The sequence below is a fragment of the Carya illinoinensis genome, chromosome 10 (assembly GCF_018687715.1).
Source record: "Carya illinoinensis cultivar Pawnee chromosome 10, C.illinoinensisPawnee_v1, whole genome shotgun sequence".
Lineage (NCBI taxonomy): Eukaryota > Viridiplantae > Streptophyta > Magnoliopsida > Fagales > Juglandaceae > Carya > Carya illinoinensis.
The window spans coordinates 16,541,534-16,555,934 of NC_056761.1; the positions used below are offsets into that span (position 1 = coordinate 16,541,534).

The following is a 14,401-nucleotide window of genomic DNA, read 5'->3' on the forward strand; positions in this document are numbered from 1 at the left end:
GCTTTAGGCCATATATGGGTCATTTGAGCTTGTACACTTTGTGCTCTTAACCTTTAACCATAAGGCCCACTGGTTGATCCATATAGATCTTTTCATTTAGTTCTCCAGTGAGAAAAGCCGTCTTAATGTCGATTTGGTAGAGTAAATATACAACAATGGCTAAAATTAGGCAAATTGAGGCAAACCTTACTACTAGAGAAGACGTTTCCCCATAGTCTACACCCACTTGTTGGGCATATCCTTTCGCCACGAGACGAGTTTTATACCTTTTGGTTGATCTATTTGCTTTATGTTTAACCTTTTGAACCCATTTGTTCCAGTGGCATTTAGCCCTAGCGGTAGGTCTAGCAAATCCTAGATCTGATTAGTTCTCATAGACTCCATCTCATTGTTTAGTATTTTCGTCCACTCATTTTTAGTAAAAGATGAGAAAGCCTTTTGGATGGTTTTAGGCTCATCATCATCTTGCAGCCCCACCATGAAAATTTTTCCTACAATTCCAAATCAACGATGGAGAACATTTCCACGTGAGCTCCTACGTGTTTGAAGCTGTTGTGAAAAACCAACAAGTGGTATATTGTTACTTGGAGTCAAATCATTCCCACTATTCCTAGAAGCTTGAGAAATTCCATCATTCTCCACTAAGATGCTTGGAATGGCTTCCTCTTAACCCACAAGTTCTTGGAGTTCCAAACTCCTATCAACCTCGCATCTAATTGGAGATTTATCATCGATGAAATTCACATCTCATGACTCACAATTTCATAAACCGTTCCATCAGACTGTTCACTGATTAATAGATATCCCTTAGAGTGATCAGGCATCTTATAAAGGTACACTTTTTTCCCTCTAGAACCTAGCTTTCCATATTTATGAAAAGAATCATTAATGAAAACTATTGAACCCCATGGCCACAAGTTATTCAAGTTGGGTTTCTTGTTTATCCAAAGTTCATATGGAGTAGATGACACTGATTTGAAGGTAACGCCGAACAAAATAGCGATTATTCTGCAGGCTAGTTCCAACAGATGATTCACAGGGAAGAACAGGAGAAAATCTCTCAAAAACATAAAGAGAAAAGTCTCTAGGATTTAACTGAATATTATTAAATCAAACAATGTCGAAAATCAGTCCACAAGCCGAACTGTTATAGCCAAAAATCGTGTTTATTCGAATTTTGCCAAAAATAGCAAAATTTCAAAAATCACTCCAAATTGAAATTCAAAATAAAATAAGCAATCTGCAAAAAATTCGGCCCAAATCAGGTTTAAAATGACTTCCTAACTGAAAAACGAAATATTACCATAAATAGTAAAAAATAATTAAAACTAATGATTCGGAGGAAAAAACAGCAGAATTTGAGGTCGAAAAAAGGGCACATGGAGCCTTGCTCAATGTAGACAAGCTTTCCGAATTGGGGTCTTATGTGCGATTTCGAAATCCGTAGCCAAAGTTATGGCCAAAAGACTAAAACGCACTCAAAACGGCCCCAATTAGGAACATATCATAATCAATTCCCGCCTTTATGCTAATCTGCCAACTCATGGTATTTCAGTACTATCAAGGTGCAATCTGACAGTTCAGCATCATCTGCCTCGGATCCCCTTGCATCATAAGGGTTGTCAATTAAGGATGGAGGCTGCAGTCCAAAGTACAAACCCCCAATATGATATTGGTAGGTTTGTTTGCGTCATCGTCGATCTAACATTCTCAAGCAATAAATTATGTATAGGATAAATTGAGTTGTATTTGTATGGATAGCAAGGCCATTAACAGGATTACGGCCATAACTCTAGGCTTAACGCCTAGCATCCCAATAAGGGAAGTGGCAGGAGCACACCCACTAAGGGCACCCCCTGCTTTATTATAAGAATGAAGCTGCAGAGCAAGAAATTACTCATGAAGGAGAGACAGATGTTGAGTAACCTTGGGTTGGGTCTTGTTAATAGAGTTTTAGTTCTTGGTTGGTTTTGTGAAATTGTTTGTTGAAAATGATAAAATTTGACTTATGTATTTTGAAAAAATAAGCATTTTGTTGACATGATAAGTATTCGTACTATGTAAATAGTTATGGTTTTTAATGTGTAACTAATGGAACAATCTTATATTTTGATAAACATCTTATTTTGACTTTTGAAGTTATGAGAAAAATGAGAAAGTCCATTTTATTAATTGTTAAGTTTTACGCTATTTACGTATAAAGAGAAAGTTGAACAAAACATACTAGTTGATTCCATCTCTAACGAGGGGTTGTTACAACAAAAAACTCCCTGTTACCAATTATGTTTTTTTTTTTTTTTTTTTAAAGTGAAGTTGCCTATCCTAGACAAGTTAAAAAAATAAAGCCACTCAATTCATATTGATAGAAGCACGCTGCATAATCTTACTTAAGAGAGGTACGATTGGGATAAAGGAAGTTTGCAAACAAAATTAAATAAGCAATGCCAACTTTCAAATGTTTGAATGAACACTAATATCTTTTGATTTAACTTGCATAGTTCATATTTCCAAACTCCAGCATCCTTAATGAAGTATCTTCAAATACAAAATATTTCACTTGAAAAAAATGAAAAAAGGTCTGGGTTTGACATAAAAATAGAATTCGGAAACGCTTCTAAACAACCCACCTAGTTATCTCAGAAAACCAACCCTCCAATCAAAAAGCGACATGTCAGCATATTTGAAATTAACACCATGGACCAAAACACAAGAGATTTAAAATAGAAATGAGAAATTGTGTAGTCTTTGCTGAAACCAGCAAGAAAAAGTTGGATAGATTTTTAACGAAACTTTGTGGAATTTTCTTAACTGTCGCCACCACCAAAGTTGATAAACATGCCCGCAAACAATTTCATTTTAGTAAACTAAGTGCCTACTCTTTGATAATTAGAACAACAAAGCAATCTGTTATATTTGCACATTCTAGAGATTATGTGACTGTAAAATGTCGGCCAACCTCAGAAAGATCTCAGATTTCTTAGTATCTGTGTATTCAATTGCAAGACAAACATCAATATTACTTTTAGAAACTCCAAACGAGTTTGCACATGATCCATAAAGATAAATCCGAGCTTTAGGCCATTCTTTGCAAACCAGTCTCTCCAATAATTGTAACAATTGCTTCTGCTTTGCCTTCTCTTCCTTGGCAAGTATTAGGGACTCATAAATTGCAAGAAAATGTTCATTAAATATGCCTATGCTACTTTGTAATTGCATTTGCCTTTTCATTATTCTTATCCTTTGGCTAAGTAGTTTTTTCCCTTTGTTATCCTTCTTGGCATCCTAATAATAAAAAATTTGTGTGAGTCCCCCATTTAAACCTTTTTTTTTTTTTTTTTCGTTTATTAACTTAAGATGTAAAATTCAATTTTCCAACACTAAGAACTTCAAATTATTTTTCATTTAAGTAGAGGTCTGATGATAATATACAATGTGATCATTATGGTGTGTCTCTAATAACTACACAAACTTGCATCTGGAAGTTTATAGAAGTTACAATTCCAAAACTCGAGTATTCGCAAGTCCTTTCTATGTCATATCCTTTTGAACTATTACTTTTGAAATTTTTAAATCCTATTTAAGCATCATACAAGGATAGAAGGAAACAAAAGCATAGTGAAAGAAGGTCCACCTTCTCTTGAGAAATACGACGTTGGCTTGAGCTATGCTTGCCAACAGACTCATCATCGAGCAACAATGAATCCACAAGATACTTGCCACCTTCTCTGATGGAGTGGGGTGCTGTCGTTTTTGGAAATCAATGGGAAGAAAGAAAGGGGTTTAGTCGTTTAGGGGGAATTGAGTGTGTTGTTTGGGTGTAGCGAGATGCATGTTAATGATGCAAATATGCTGATGTGTTGCATTCTAATTGGAGGGCTAGTTTTTTTAGATAACTAGGTGGGTTGGTTATAAGATATTATCAAAAGAATTACCATCAACTAATAGGTCTAGGTAAAAATGATCCTGAACAAAAGAAAAAAAAAAAAAAACTATTGAAGTAGCTAAATTAGGAAGTTTGTGACAAACTTCTTCCAACTATTTGAATAATTTTAATAGTTTTTATTGGCACCGGATATCAAGAAACAAAATCCGGAGTAATTTCGAGAGTGTGTACAAGCTCTCGACAAGTAGTATCAAATGAGTCATTGTTTCCCATTATGCCGGCACCTGCACATAAAGCGCCAATTTATCACCATAGTCCATCACCTTCTTAAGTTATCTGAAGTAAAGATTTTTCCTAACACCGGAACCGAAGCAAAGAATGCCGCTCTTAATTAAGAGAGCTTGACTCGTGGTGTTGGAAGTTATTGTGAGGAATTAAGCTATGGTAAACTGATTACAATTCAAATGTCACTTTCTTGGAGGGGGCCCAACACATTCGATCTTCTCTCACCAGTTATAATCTAGATAGACGAGTACTCCATTAAGTACTATGCATAAAATGAAATAAAAATAGAAAAAGATAGGAACAATTTACTCCAATATACATTAATTTAAGGATACTAGCTAGGACAGTAATATATTGTATTTTTTAAAATTTACGAATCTCCTCAGAGATCATAACCAAAAGTCCAATTAGATGGGATTAAGGCTCTAATTGAATTTATTTGAGTTATAGTCTCGTGGAAGGTCAACTAAATATATGTATAAGATAATTAACATATTCATCTATATTCCAATTAATTAATTAGAAATACGCTGTCTCATGGGCTATCCCCATTAATACCACAGCTTCATACGTCTTAATCTCACCTCCATCGCCAAGATCCGTGGCCATGAAGGTTATATAATAAATGATTATAATTACGTGGGTAGCCTGATCGATTACGTGGCCTTTAAAGATGATAATGATGGTAATGACTTGATTGTTTATTGACCTCATGATCTTCGTTTAATTATTCAGGTAAGATGAAATAAATGTTAAAAATTAAATAAAATATTATTATCGTATAATCTTAACTTAACTCATTTTCTCTGTAAAAATAAATAAGCTTGTCATACCCAACCAATTCTACAAGACCGATCTAATGATCATTATAACTTTCCAGCTTGTCGTACCCAAACAGTTCTACAAGACCCATCTCGCCCGTTTCCATTCCCTCGCCTTGATGACATAAGCAAGCACGGGATTGTCTCTCTCGTTAATCTAATCACATTAACTATGCAGTTTGACTTTTTCATATTTAGACCCCAATTTGGTACGGTTTTTAAACGACATTTCTTATGTTAAACGTGTGATAATAACAAATTAAAAAAAAAAATAAGAAAACTTTACAATATTAAAAAATCCAAAAAACCCCAAATGCCTAAAAATATCAAAGTAAAACATGAAATAAAAGTTATGTTTATATTAAAATGTCTAAAGGTATGTTAACCTAATCTATTTTGTAAATAAAGATTCTTCTCATTATTCCTGCATCACACTTGTTAAATTAAAAAATAAATATAAAAAATAAAAAATTCATGTCATCAAGTTTATTGTATAAGACTGTAGAGTAAAAGAACTTTTTATTTTTATTTTAATAAATGAGAGTAGTTGCAGTAAGCGATTTTCATTGCGCTCCCGCTTCATGCTTTGCTTAGTTTGTATAGCAATAACCTTCAACATCATTTCATCTGATCTATCTCATTTCATCCAATCTTATCTTAATATTTAAATATTACAAATACAAATATTTTTTTTTTTAAATTTTTAACCTTTTCATCTAATCATTACAACTTTCCTAAAATATCAACAAAAAAAATAAAAAAATCAACCTTTTCAAATTTTAAAATAAAAATTATATTCTACAATATTTTAATTTTATAATATTGTAATTTTTTATTCAATTTTTTTCTCTCATTTTTCAAAATCTCATAAAACTTTTCAAGTCAACCATTTCACTATTACTTACAACTAATTCATTACTATTCATAAATTATCTCATAAGATGATAAGTTATAAGTACTTCTGAAATGAAAAGGTCATAAAGATCGAATGCATGGTCGTAAATATTCTTTCACATGGCCTCATGGCTCTTATCATTCACTTTTGGAATCATGCCTTAAAAAGTTGTAGGAAAAAAGACGTGCGTTTTGGGCACTAGCAGGCCGCCTGCCTTTTTTATTCCGTTATAATATGCTACACGACAGGTCTTTTGTGTCCATAATACGTTGGCATTTCTAATTTTCAAGTATATAGTTCAAGCTGCTGCTTCATTAGCAGAGGAAACCTTTCTGAGAACATAAACAGGATCTCCCACTTTGATGACCTTTCCTTTCCCTTCAGCTACAGTTAGAGAGTCCTTCCAGACTAAATTCTGACCAAAGTAGACCTGCAGAATCATTCAACATTCCATTTGTGAATCATCTGGGATGGAATGATATAGTTGGAAGTCTGGGAATTAGAAGTCACCTTTCCCTTCCGTTTTTGAGTTGGACGCAAGACTGTGTCTGACCGGAATGCCTTGAGAGCTTCACTTACCTCAGGTCCTGCAATCCCAGTCTCTTGATTGATTGTAGGGACCTAGAAAAACACAGAAGTGTCTATGTAAAAATTGGGAGACATAACACAGTCAATCGGGAAACAATGAATTTTAGACGGTTCATATGTATGTACGAGTTTTATTTAAACTCTATGTTTCACACACCCATGTCTAATGGGTTTAGATTAGCTCAATCTTATCACTTAATTTATTGAGTTAAAGTGAGACTAGAATACCTCTATATCCAATCATAGCGAGACACAAAGTTTCTAGATTTTATGATGGCCGGAAATCTATAAATAGCGCTGAGGGGTTAAAGAATTCTCACTTACAATATTATTGTGCCTCTAGCCATTGGGAGACACTTGGAGGCTAAGTTGTTAGGGTGATCCTTCCTTCATAGTCAGATTAATTTCTTCATCAATTAGATGGAGAAAGGTACGCGTTTATTTATCATTGTTTTATTATTGTGGATCATAGGAAATCAAAGATCCGCTTATTAGTGTTGATGTTAAAATATTTAACAATGTAGGCATGTATCTCTTGCAACAAGGTACATTTAAGAGGAACATGAAATGTTAACATTTTGTAGATTTAACTTAAATGGCATACGGTGAGAATGGTATATTGATGTAGGACAATCATCCCCATCATGGTGAGAATGGTACATTTTTGGCCTTAATCATAAGATTCGAGTTTTCAAGCAGCTCAAGCATTTGCATTAGGATCTACTTGGATATCATCAACACTAAATATGTTCAACTTGTTTACCTCTGAGCTTGAAAATGTACTTATGCTTCGTCTCTAAATTAAACTGCAAGTGGTACTAGCATCTGTTCCATTAAATGGCATCTCCATAGCTCATCTTAGATATTTTGTAAGTCACATTTGTTTAATTCTTTGGAAAAAAGGGCTTTTAACACAAAACATGAAATACACTGATATTATTGTAGAAAATATAATTGAGCAGCATGCGAGGTAGAAAATGAAAAGAGGTAGCTCTTTACCTTGCAGCGGGAGCATAGCTTGACACCCTGAAATGTGAAATTGTTTATCCTGATCTCTGTCCATAGATCTTCAGCAAATGGTTCACAACCATCTACCAGGATGCTGAAAAATGCCAAGCAAAAACTTTTAAAGATTCTAGAACTAGTGTTTATGCAACAGATGCAATGACATTTGGTCAGGATTAGTGGTTGGTATTGACTTATATAGCAGTGAATGTCTCTAAAAATAAGTAGCGCAGAGTCCATTGATGCTTAAAGACCATGAAATAAAGAGACGTGATAAGAGTGGATACTTGGGTCTAAAACGATTAATTGGTATGGGATTATTGAGAAGCTCATTTAGTGCATCCAGTGATCCCTGCAGAAGATATGTTGAAATCAACCTTTAAAATTCTATGTGAAAGAAAAGAAAACTTGGTTTACAATTCTCAACTAGACCAACCTGAGACAACAGCATGTATGGATACATGTCAGAAAATAAGACTTTGTGTCCAGGAGCATATTCAGGTTCCACAGGCCTAGTTTCTGATGCTGCATTAGAAAATGATTGAATCCATGATAAAGGGAAGTAAATATAAGAAATATACGTGAATGAAGAAACAAGCCCAGAAGCTCATAATGACTGGAAATCATCAATGGAGGCTGGCATGGCAAGAGAGGAAAATGAAAGTACATATGCATTTTGTCTGCGATGCTTTTTTCTTCAAACACGTGTGCATGTGTGTTACAATGTCAAAGCATGTGCCTCCCGTGCAAATTCATCCAATGATTCAAGAGAGTTTTTATTTTCCACTAATGCCTCAGACAAAGGAATTTCTGCTTTTCATGGGTACCAACAACTATTGGACACAAAGTCCTAATGTTTTCTTTTTTTAATTTCCACCATCATAATGCTCTAAAATTCCTTTGATCAAGCCCTACCAGTATTAAAACGAACCAGCCGGCAGGGCTTCCCAAGAAAATCTGAAAACCATTGCGATGCTTCATCCCCTTCATCCAATGCAGAGCCAGACCATTCCCAGACTGAGACACCATCTGCTGTTCCATGTGGTTTACTTAAAGAAACCTTGAGCACATTCATCCCTGGTGCTTTTAAGACTGTAAAGAAAAATATGTGGTAAATGGTAATTAAGATCCACAAAGGAAAAAAAATAGAGCATCTTGCATGTTTCATGTGGAATGAAAGGGGAAATAAGTTCAACAGATATAATACCACTCCTTTTGCAACATAACCTCCATACTATCAAAGTTGTCATCTACCCTCCAACATAAAATATGGGTTGCAATCTGCCCTAAAGATCTATTCATCATGATGAATGAAATATAGGTGACGTGGCTCAATCATAGCAGTCCAATTCTAGAGAGGGCGAATTGCAACTAATGTTTCAGAGGGTTAAATAACAAATTTAGTAGTTACAGGTCATATTACAAAAGGTAATTTAGGGGAGGGTTAGAGTATACTTTCTCCTTCTAGCCCATTAGAAGGCCAAACCTACTCAAAATAAAATCCAGAATACTAAGTCACTAACACCAACTAGTACAGGCCATTGAATCACAACTCCATCACCAAGCTCATCATTCCCACCTGAGTAATGCTAAGTACAAGCCCCAAATGTACAAGCCTTTTATAAAAATGTGGGCCTCATCAAGAAAAAGTGAGTTTTCCAACTTTTCATGGTGGGTTCACTTTTTTGTAAAAGGTTTGTGCGAGACTTGTGCATTTGGGGCTTGTATATATCATTTCTCTTCCCACTGATAGGCTATGACAACTCTATGAAATACAAGGGCAAAATGACAATGCAAAGTTTAGTAACAGATGGAAATATACACTAGTGAAAAAATATTATTGTACAGGGGAGAAACAAAGGATTAAGTTTACATCTTAAAATCAGATAGTGGCTTTATAAACAATCTGGCCCATATATATACATATACATATAGGACACACACACACACACACACACACACACAATCTGGCCCATACATATACATATAGGACATGTGTGCCTGCACGTATTCTATTGCGAGAGATCAATATAAAGAGTAAAATGGCACCTGAAAGGAGGCACGTCCACACCAGAATTTCTAAGAAATTTTGAAAATATAATTTTTACAAGGGTTAATTACATTTCCCCCATGTATCAGCACACGATTCTCACTTGCACACATGAATTTTGATTCATTGTAACTTAAACCCTAATCTGAAGTTTCAGCATCAGTAAACCCCCCCCCCCCCCCTCCTCTTTCCATAACAAATGAAAGTTAATTTTGACAAAAAAGCATATAGACAAAAATTGGCTTAATTTTTTACTTTTTACTTTTTATATATGCTTACATTCAAATTAATGACTGGTTTTGACAAAAGGCATAACTGACGGCAAAACATCAAATTGGGGCCTGAATTGCAATGAGTATATTAAGTGAGAATGAGGTGATAATTGATTTGGGGAAATTTTATTAATTCTAAAAAAATGAACAAAGAATTTACCCATATATGAGCTCTCAGTAGGTTCCCACCCCTCTATAAAAGCTTCACTTGGCAGCTCCACCACAACTAAAGCAAGTCTTGGTTCAACTCTTTGAGTGCATGCCCTCCCTTTCGCATTTACAACAACCCATTGCCGATCCCAACGAAACCCTGCAATATCCATAGCCAACAGAAAGGGAAAAGTAATCAAGCTGAATTGACACTGTTTTGGCCTTGTTTGGTTACACACAATCTCTCTAAATTTTTCAATTTTTTTTTTCTAAAACTAAACCTAACATCTTTAAATCTTAAAAAATGTTTAATTTCAACTTTTCATCCAACACAAAGTTTGTTTTCAAAAAAATTATTCAAAACTCTCTTTCTCCTTTCCCTAAATAAACACTAAATCTCAAAAGCTTCTCAAAAAATCTTTCACAACCAAAAATACCCATGTCTCTAGTCCTGCCTGTTGTAGTTGTTTAGGTGGAAATTTTGAGAACCTTTTATCAATATATGATGAGAATTTTCACATAGCAATTGTTTTTTAAGATGTACAAAAGAGTAGAAGTTTACATGTGGGTTGGCTCAGATTTCTTAGAATCATGAACAGCCCTAACTCGAACAAAAGTCTCAAATCAAGTGCCAAAATTGATAGTTTGGATTTCACTTTTATGGTGATAGTTTAGAAGGGTTAATATAATCCTCCTTATAATTATCTGCACCAATCCATTGAATGACATTTTTCATATGAGAAGTTTCACAAATGCTTCCTATGATTTTAAATCTAAGAAGTAAACATAAATATATATCCTCCATTCCACCAATATCTTCGTTATGTTTTCTCCCAATCAATTTCAAGATTCCGAAGAAGCTCCCACCGTTTGAAAAATACTAACTAATACTCAAATTTTTTTAACGTACCGTCACTAACTTCACGTTACAAGAACATAGATAATCAATCAGAAATTATACAGTTTAACACCCAACCTCAAAGTACTTATTCTCCCCTGAATTTCAAATAAACTGAAAAAACAGAGATACACAAGCACTGGTGAAAGAAAATAATTCCAGAGAGCAAAGAGAACAGTCAAATAGGTTGTAGAAACCATGGGGAAAGAACAAGAAAAAGAAAAATTGAAGAAAAGGGTCATATTGGTCTTACCAGTAGCAGTGATCGGTGCTCGGAGAAGTGAGATTCCGCGGCACGACTTTATTGGGTATATAAAAATCGATGAGACCCTTGCTGCCATCCCGTGAGAGTCGTGTGTTTTTAGCGAGCGATATCAATAGCAGAGCCGTCGACTCTTGCGGACTTGATTGTTGCTATGCAGAGCTGGACAGTGGCGAGATGCATACACAACCGGGTTGTTAAACACTTCTGTCTGTCTAATATGCATCAGTTATTAATATAACACGTGTTTATCATTTTAGTCATTTAAGGGTTGGCACGCCATAATGGCCAGATACAGTACTGAGTCAGTTATGCCGATCGACATTTCTTTCTATAGATATCGACAATTTAGTCATGCAACCCGACCCTGGGTTGGTCGGTAGAAATCTCTCTCTCTCTCTCTCTCTCTCTCTCTCTCTCTCTCTCTCGTTAAATTTGAAGAATTATCCAATCCAATCCAAACCGAGCATGTAATTGATTTTAAGCATGGTTAACAGTCTTCTGTAAATGACTTCAGATAAATATTGACTCGGGCTAAGAACTTAAAGATCAATACTCAAACTCAAAACTAAAAGATTATAATTATGATTATAAATATCAATTCTTCTAGGGATAGTCGGCCTTTGCAAACGGCGGGTAGTCGATTGAGCAGTTATATTAAAAGAAAAAAAAATTAGAAAAAGAAATTCGAGAAATATAAAATAGGTTTAGCTAGGCTTGTTCTTGAAGTTTCTAGGAAATACCGTGGCCTGAGCTACACTTGCATTGGTGTAGTCTGAGCTTTGGCTTGTTCATATTGTGTGTGGTCGTCTTCTTCATGTAGCTAGTTCACACTGTGCTTTGAAAGAAACTGAAAAAAATTAGATCTTTGCATTGCAATCTTTAATATCATCGTCTGTAAGCAAATTGGTAAGAGTTTCGTGTGAGTCTTTTTTAGCTTGTAAGTGTTTGTGATTGTTAGATTTATCTAAAAAAAATAAAAGGAAAGGGAAATGCTGTAGGGTTGTAAATTGATTGAAAGGGAAATTGCTAAACGTTAAGAACGGCTATGCACAAGAGAGCATGCCGGTTCACATTAAAACGATTGTCAACTTTACTACTTTTTTAAAAAACAACAGTATGTTAACTTAGCAATTGCCAATTAGCAAAGTAACTGGTTATTCAAGGTAGCATAGGAGCCTGGTAACACAGACTATTCCAACCAAACTGCTGGTGCAAAGAGGGAGCTAAGAAATGGAGCAAGCCAGATGAGCAACACATGAAGATTAATGGGGATGCTGAATGTTGGGTTTTGCTCCTTTGTATTTGTCTCACATGGATGGGAAATGAAAAAGATCAAGGCCCAATGCCTATAAAATGAGGCTTAGATTCTTTGATAAAGTGCATCAATTAAAAAGTTAATCTAATAACTTTTGACTTTAGTTAAAATCTTTTGTTGCCTTTTTTTAAAGAGGGGAATGTGTGTGAGTTAAAATTTTGCTAGTATGGAAAGCTTTGTGAGTGTGTTTGAGGTGAGAAGAGAAGTTGTGTGATTGTAATAATTTTCACATTGTGAATTTTTTTTTTTGGATCTAGTGGTTTTTATCCTAATTTGAGAGTTTTCTACGTAAAATCTTGTGTTGTTATTATTATTTTTTTCTTGATATTCTTAAGAATGGTAGATCCTAGGGAGTAAATTTGAGAGGTATAAATTTCCAACACTGAAGTGGATGCTAAGGCTAAGATTGCAGGTCTAGGAGTGATTGTTCAAGATTCTGAACAAGATGATCAAGCTTCTTTGTGCTGCAATATAAATGCAACTCCATAAATTATAATTGTTGAGGTAAGGGCATTAAGAAGAGCTATGAATCCATGCTCTGATTTCGGCTTCTCAAAAGTCATTTTTTAAGAAGATTGTCAGGAGATTGCTAAGGCTACCAATAATCAACCGGGTAGATGGACTGAAGTAAATCCTCCGATTCATGATATTCAGACCATGATGGAAAACAGATTGTGGAAGGTTTTATTCAATTACAGGGAGACAAAATATGGCTGCACATCACTTAGCCAAAGTAGCCGTTTCACTACCATTGGAGCACATCTGGATGGAGTATCCTATGCAGATCATGAATGTGGTTTTAGAAGAGAAATATTGGAATGACTGATGTTTTCTTAATAAAAGCAGTGACAGTTTGCTTTCCCAAAAAAAAAAAAAAAAAAAAAAAAAATGGTAGCATAGGAGCACCTCTAGCACATATCAATCTGAAATTGTGGTATTAAAATCACATTAATTCTCTAACATTTGAGCTAAATGTTACAAAATTTCTTTGATTAAAAAATACTAGAAACACTTATAATTTAGATAGAGATTAATGCACAAGACGTGGACCTCACCGTATTTAATTCTATCCGTTTAACATAAGTTATGTTAGTCATGGTTATGTCAATACATGAGACCAATCGAATCATTGGTGTACCATATACTCATTTTACTTTTATTCTATTATATAAAATATGGCATTTTCGTCACCTTTAAATCATCATTTATTTAAAAATAAAAAATAAAGATTGATGGATAATGTAGTCTCATCATAATGAGATGAGAATGAGATAAGAATGAAATGCATAGAATTTTGAAGAAAAAGTGATGCCTAGTGCGTATCTTTGTTCTTTTGTTATTATCAACTATGAATCTATGATCTAGATTTGATTAAAGAAACAGAAAAACAAGCAAGTGAAGACAGGATAAACGCTTTATTATGACCAGCCCACCTCCAAATGTAAATAAGCATAAACCAAATAACCGAAACACTTCAACACTCACTCAGGCACTCTTTTACTTGATATTCAAGTTTTCCCTTTGCTCTCCTACAAAATCCTTATAAAGGTTGGTATTAGTGGCCCTCACTCAAGGGAGTGACTATAGAGGTGGTCTTATTATCAAAGTCTACAGAGGTGACCTGTGATTCTGGCTCCCTCCTTTCTTTTCCTTGTTTTTTTTCTTTTTTTCACTATTATTTAGTTAACTTTTATTATTTTGATTTTTCATATGCTAATATCGACACACGTGATCAACATGCGCCGCATTTATGCCACCAATCTCCTCCTCCTTTTGAAGCCAACCTGGTCTTGATATATCTTTATATAAAAATTGTTCTCTTTTAATTTTTTTTTTTTTTTGTCTTTTTTTAGATCTTTAAATTTTAATGAGTAATATTAGATATATTTATAGAGGACATAAATATTAATTTTTTTTTTTTTAAAAAGTGTAGTCTAATATTAAAAAATTAATTTTTTTTTAAATAAATTTCGT

The 14,401-nt window shown here is 34.4% G+C and overlaps 1 protein-coding gene across 1 annotated transcript; it reads right to left on the minus strand.

Annotated features, from left to right (window-relative positions):
* Positions 1 to 6,073: 6,073 nt before the first annotated feature.
* On the minus strand, positions 6,074 to 11,343 carry LOC122279277 (mitochondrial amidoxime-reducing component 1-like). The gene is made up of 8 exons (XM_043089802.1): positions 11,101 to 11,343; positions 9,960 to 10,109; positions 8,393 to 8,569; positions 7,914 to 8,002; positions 7,765 to 7,829; positions 7,472 to 7,574; positions 6,395 to 6,505; positions 6,074 to 6,314 (listed from the first exon to the last, which is right to left on the minus strand). Exons 1-8 carry the CDS (start codon positions 11,186 to 11,188, stop codon positions 6,183 to 6,185), a joined length of 915 nt encoding a protein of 304 aa, XP_042945736.1. The 5' UTR covers positions 11,189 to 11,343; the 3' UTR covers positions 6,074 to 6,182.
* Between the last annotated feature and the right edge of the window lie 3,058 nt (positions 11,344 to 14,401).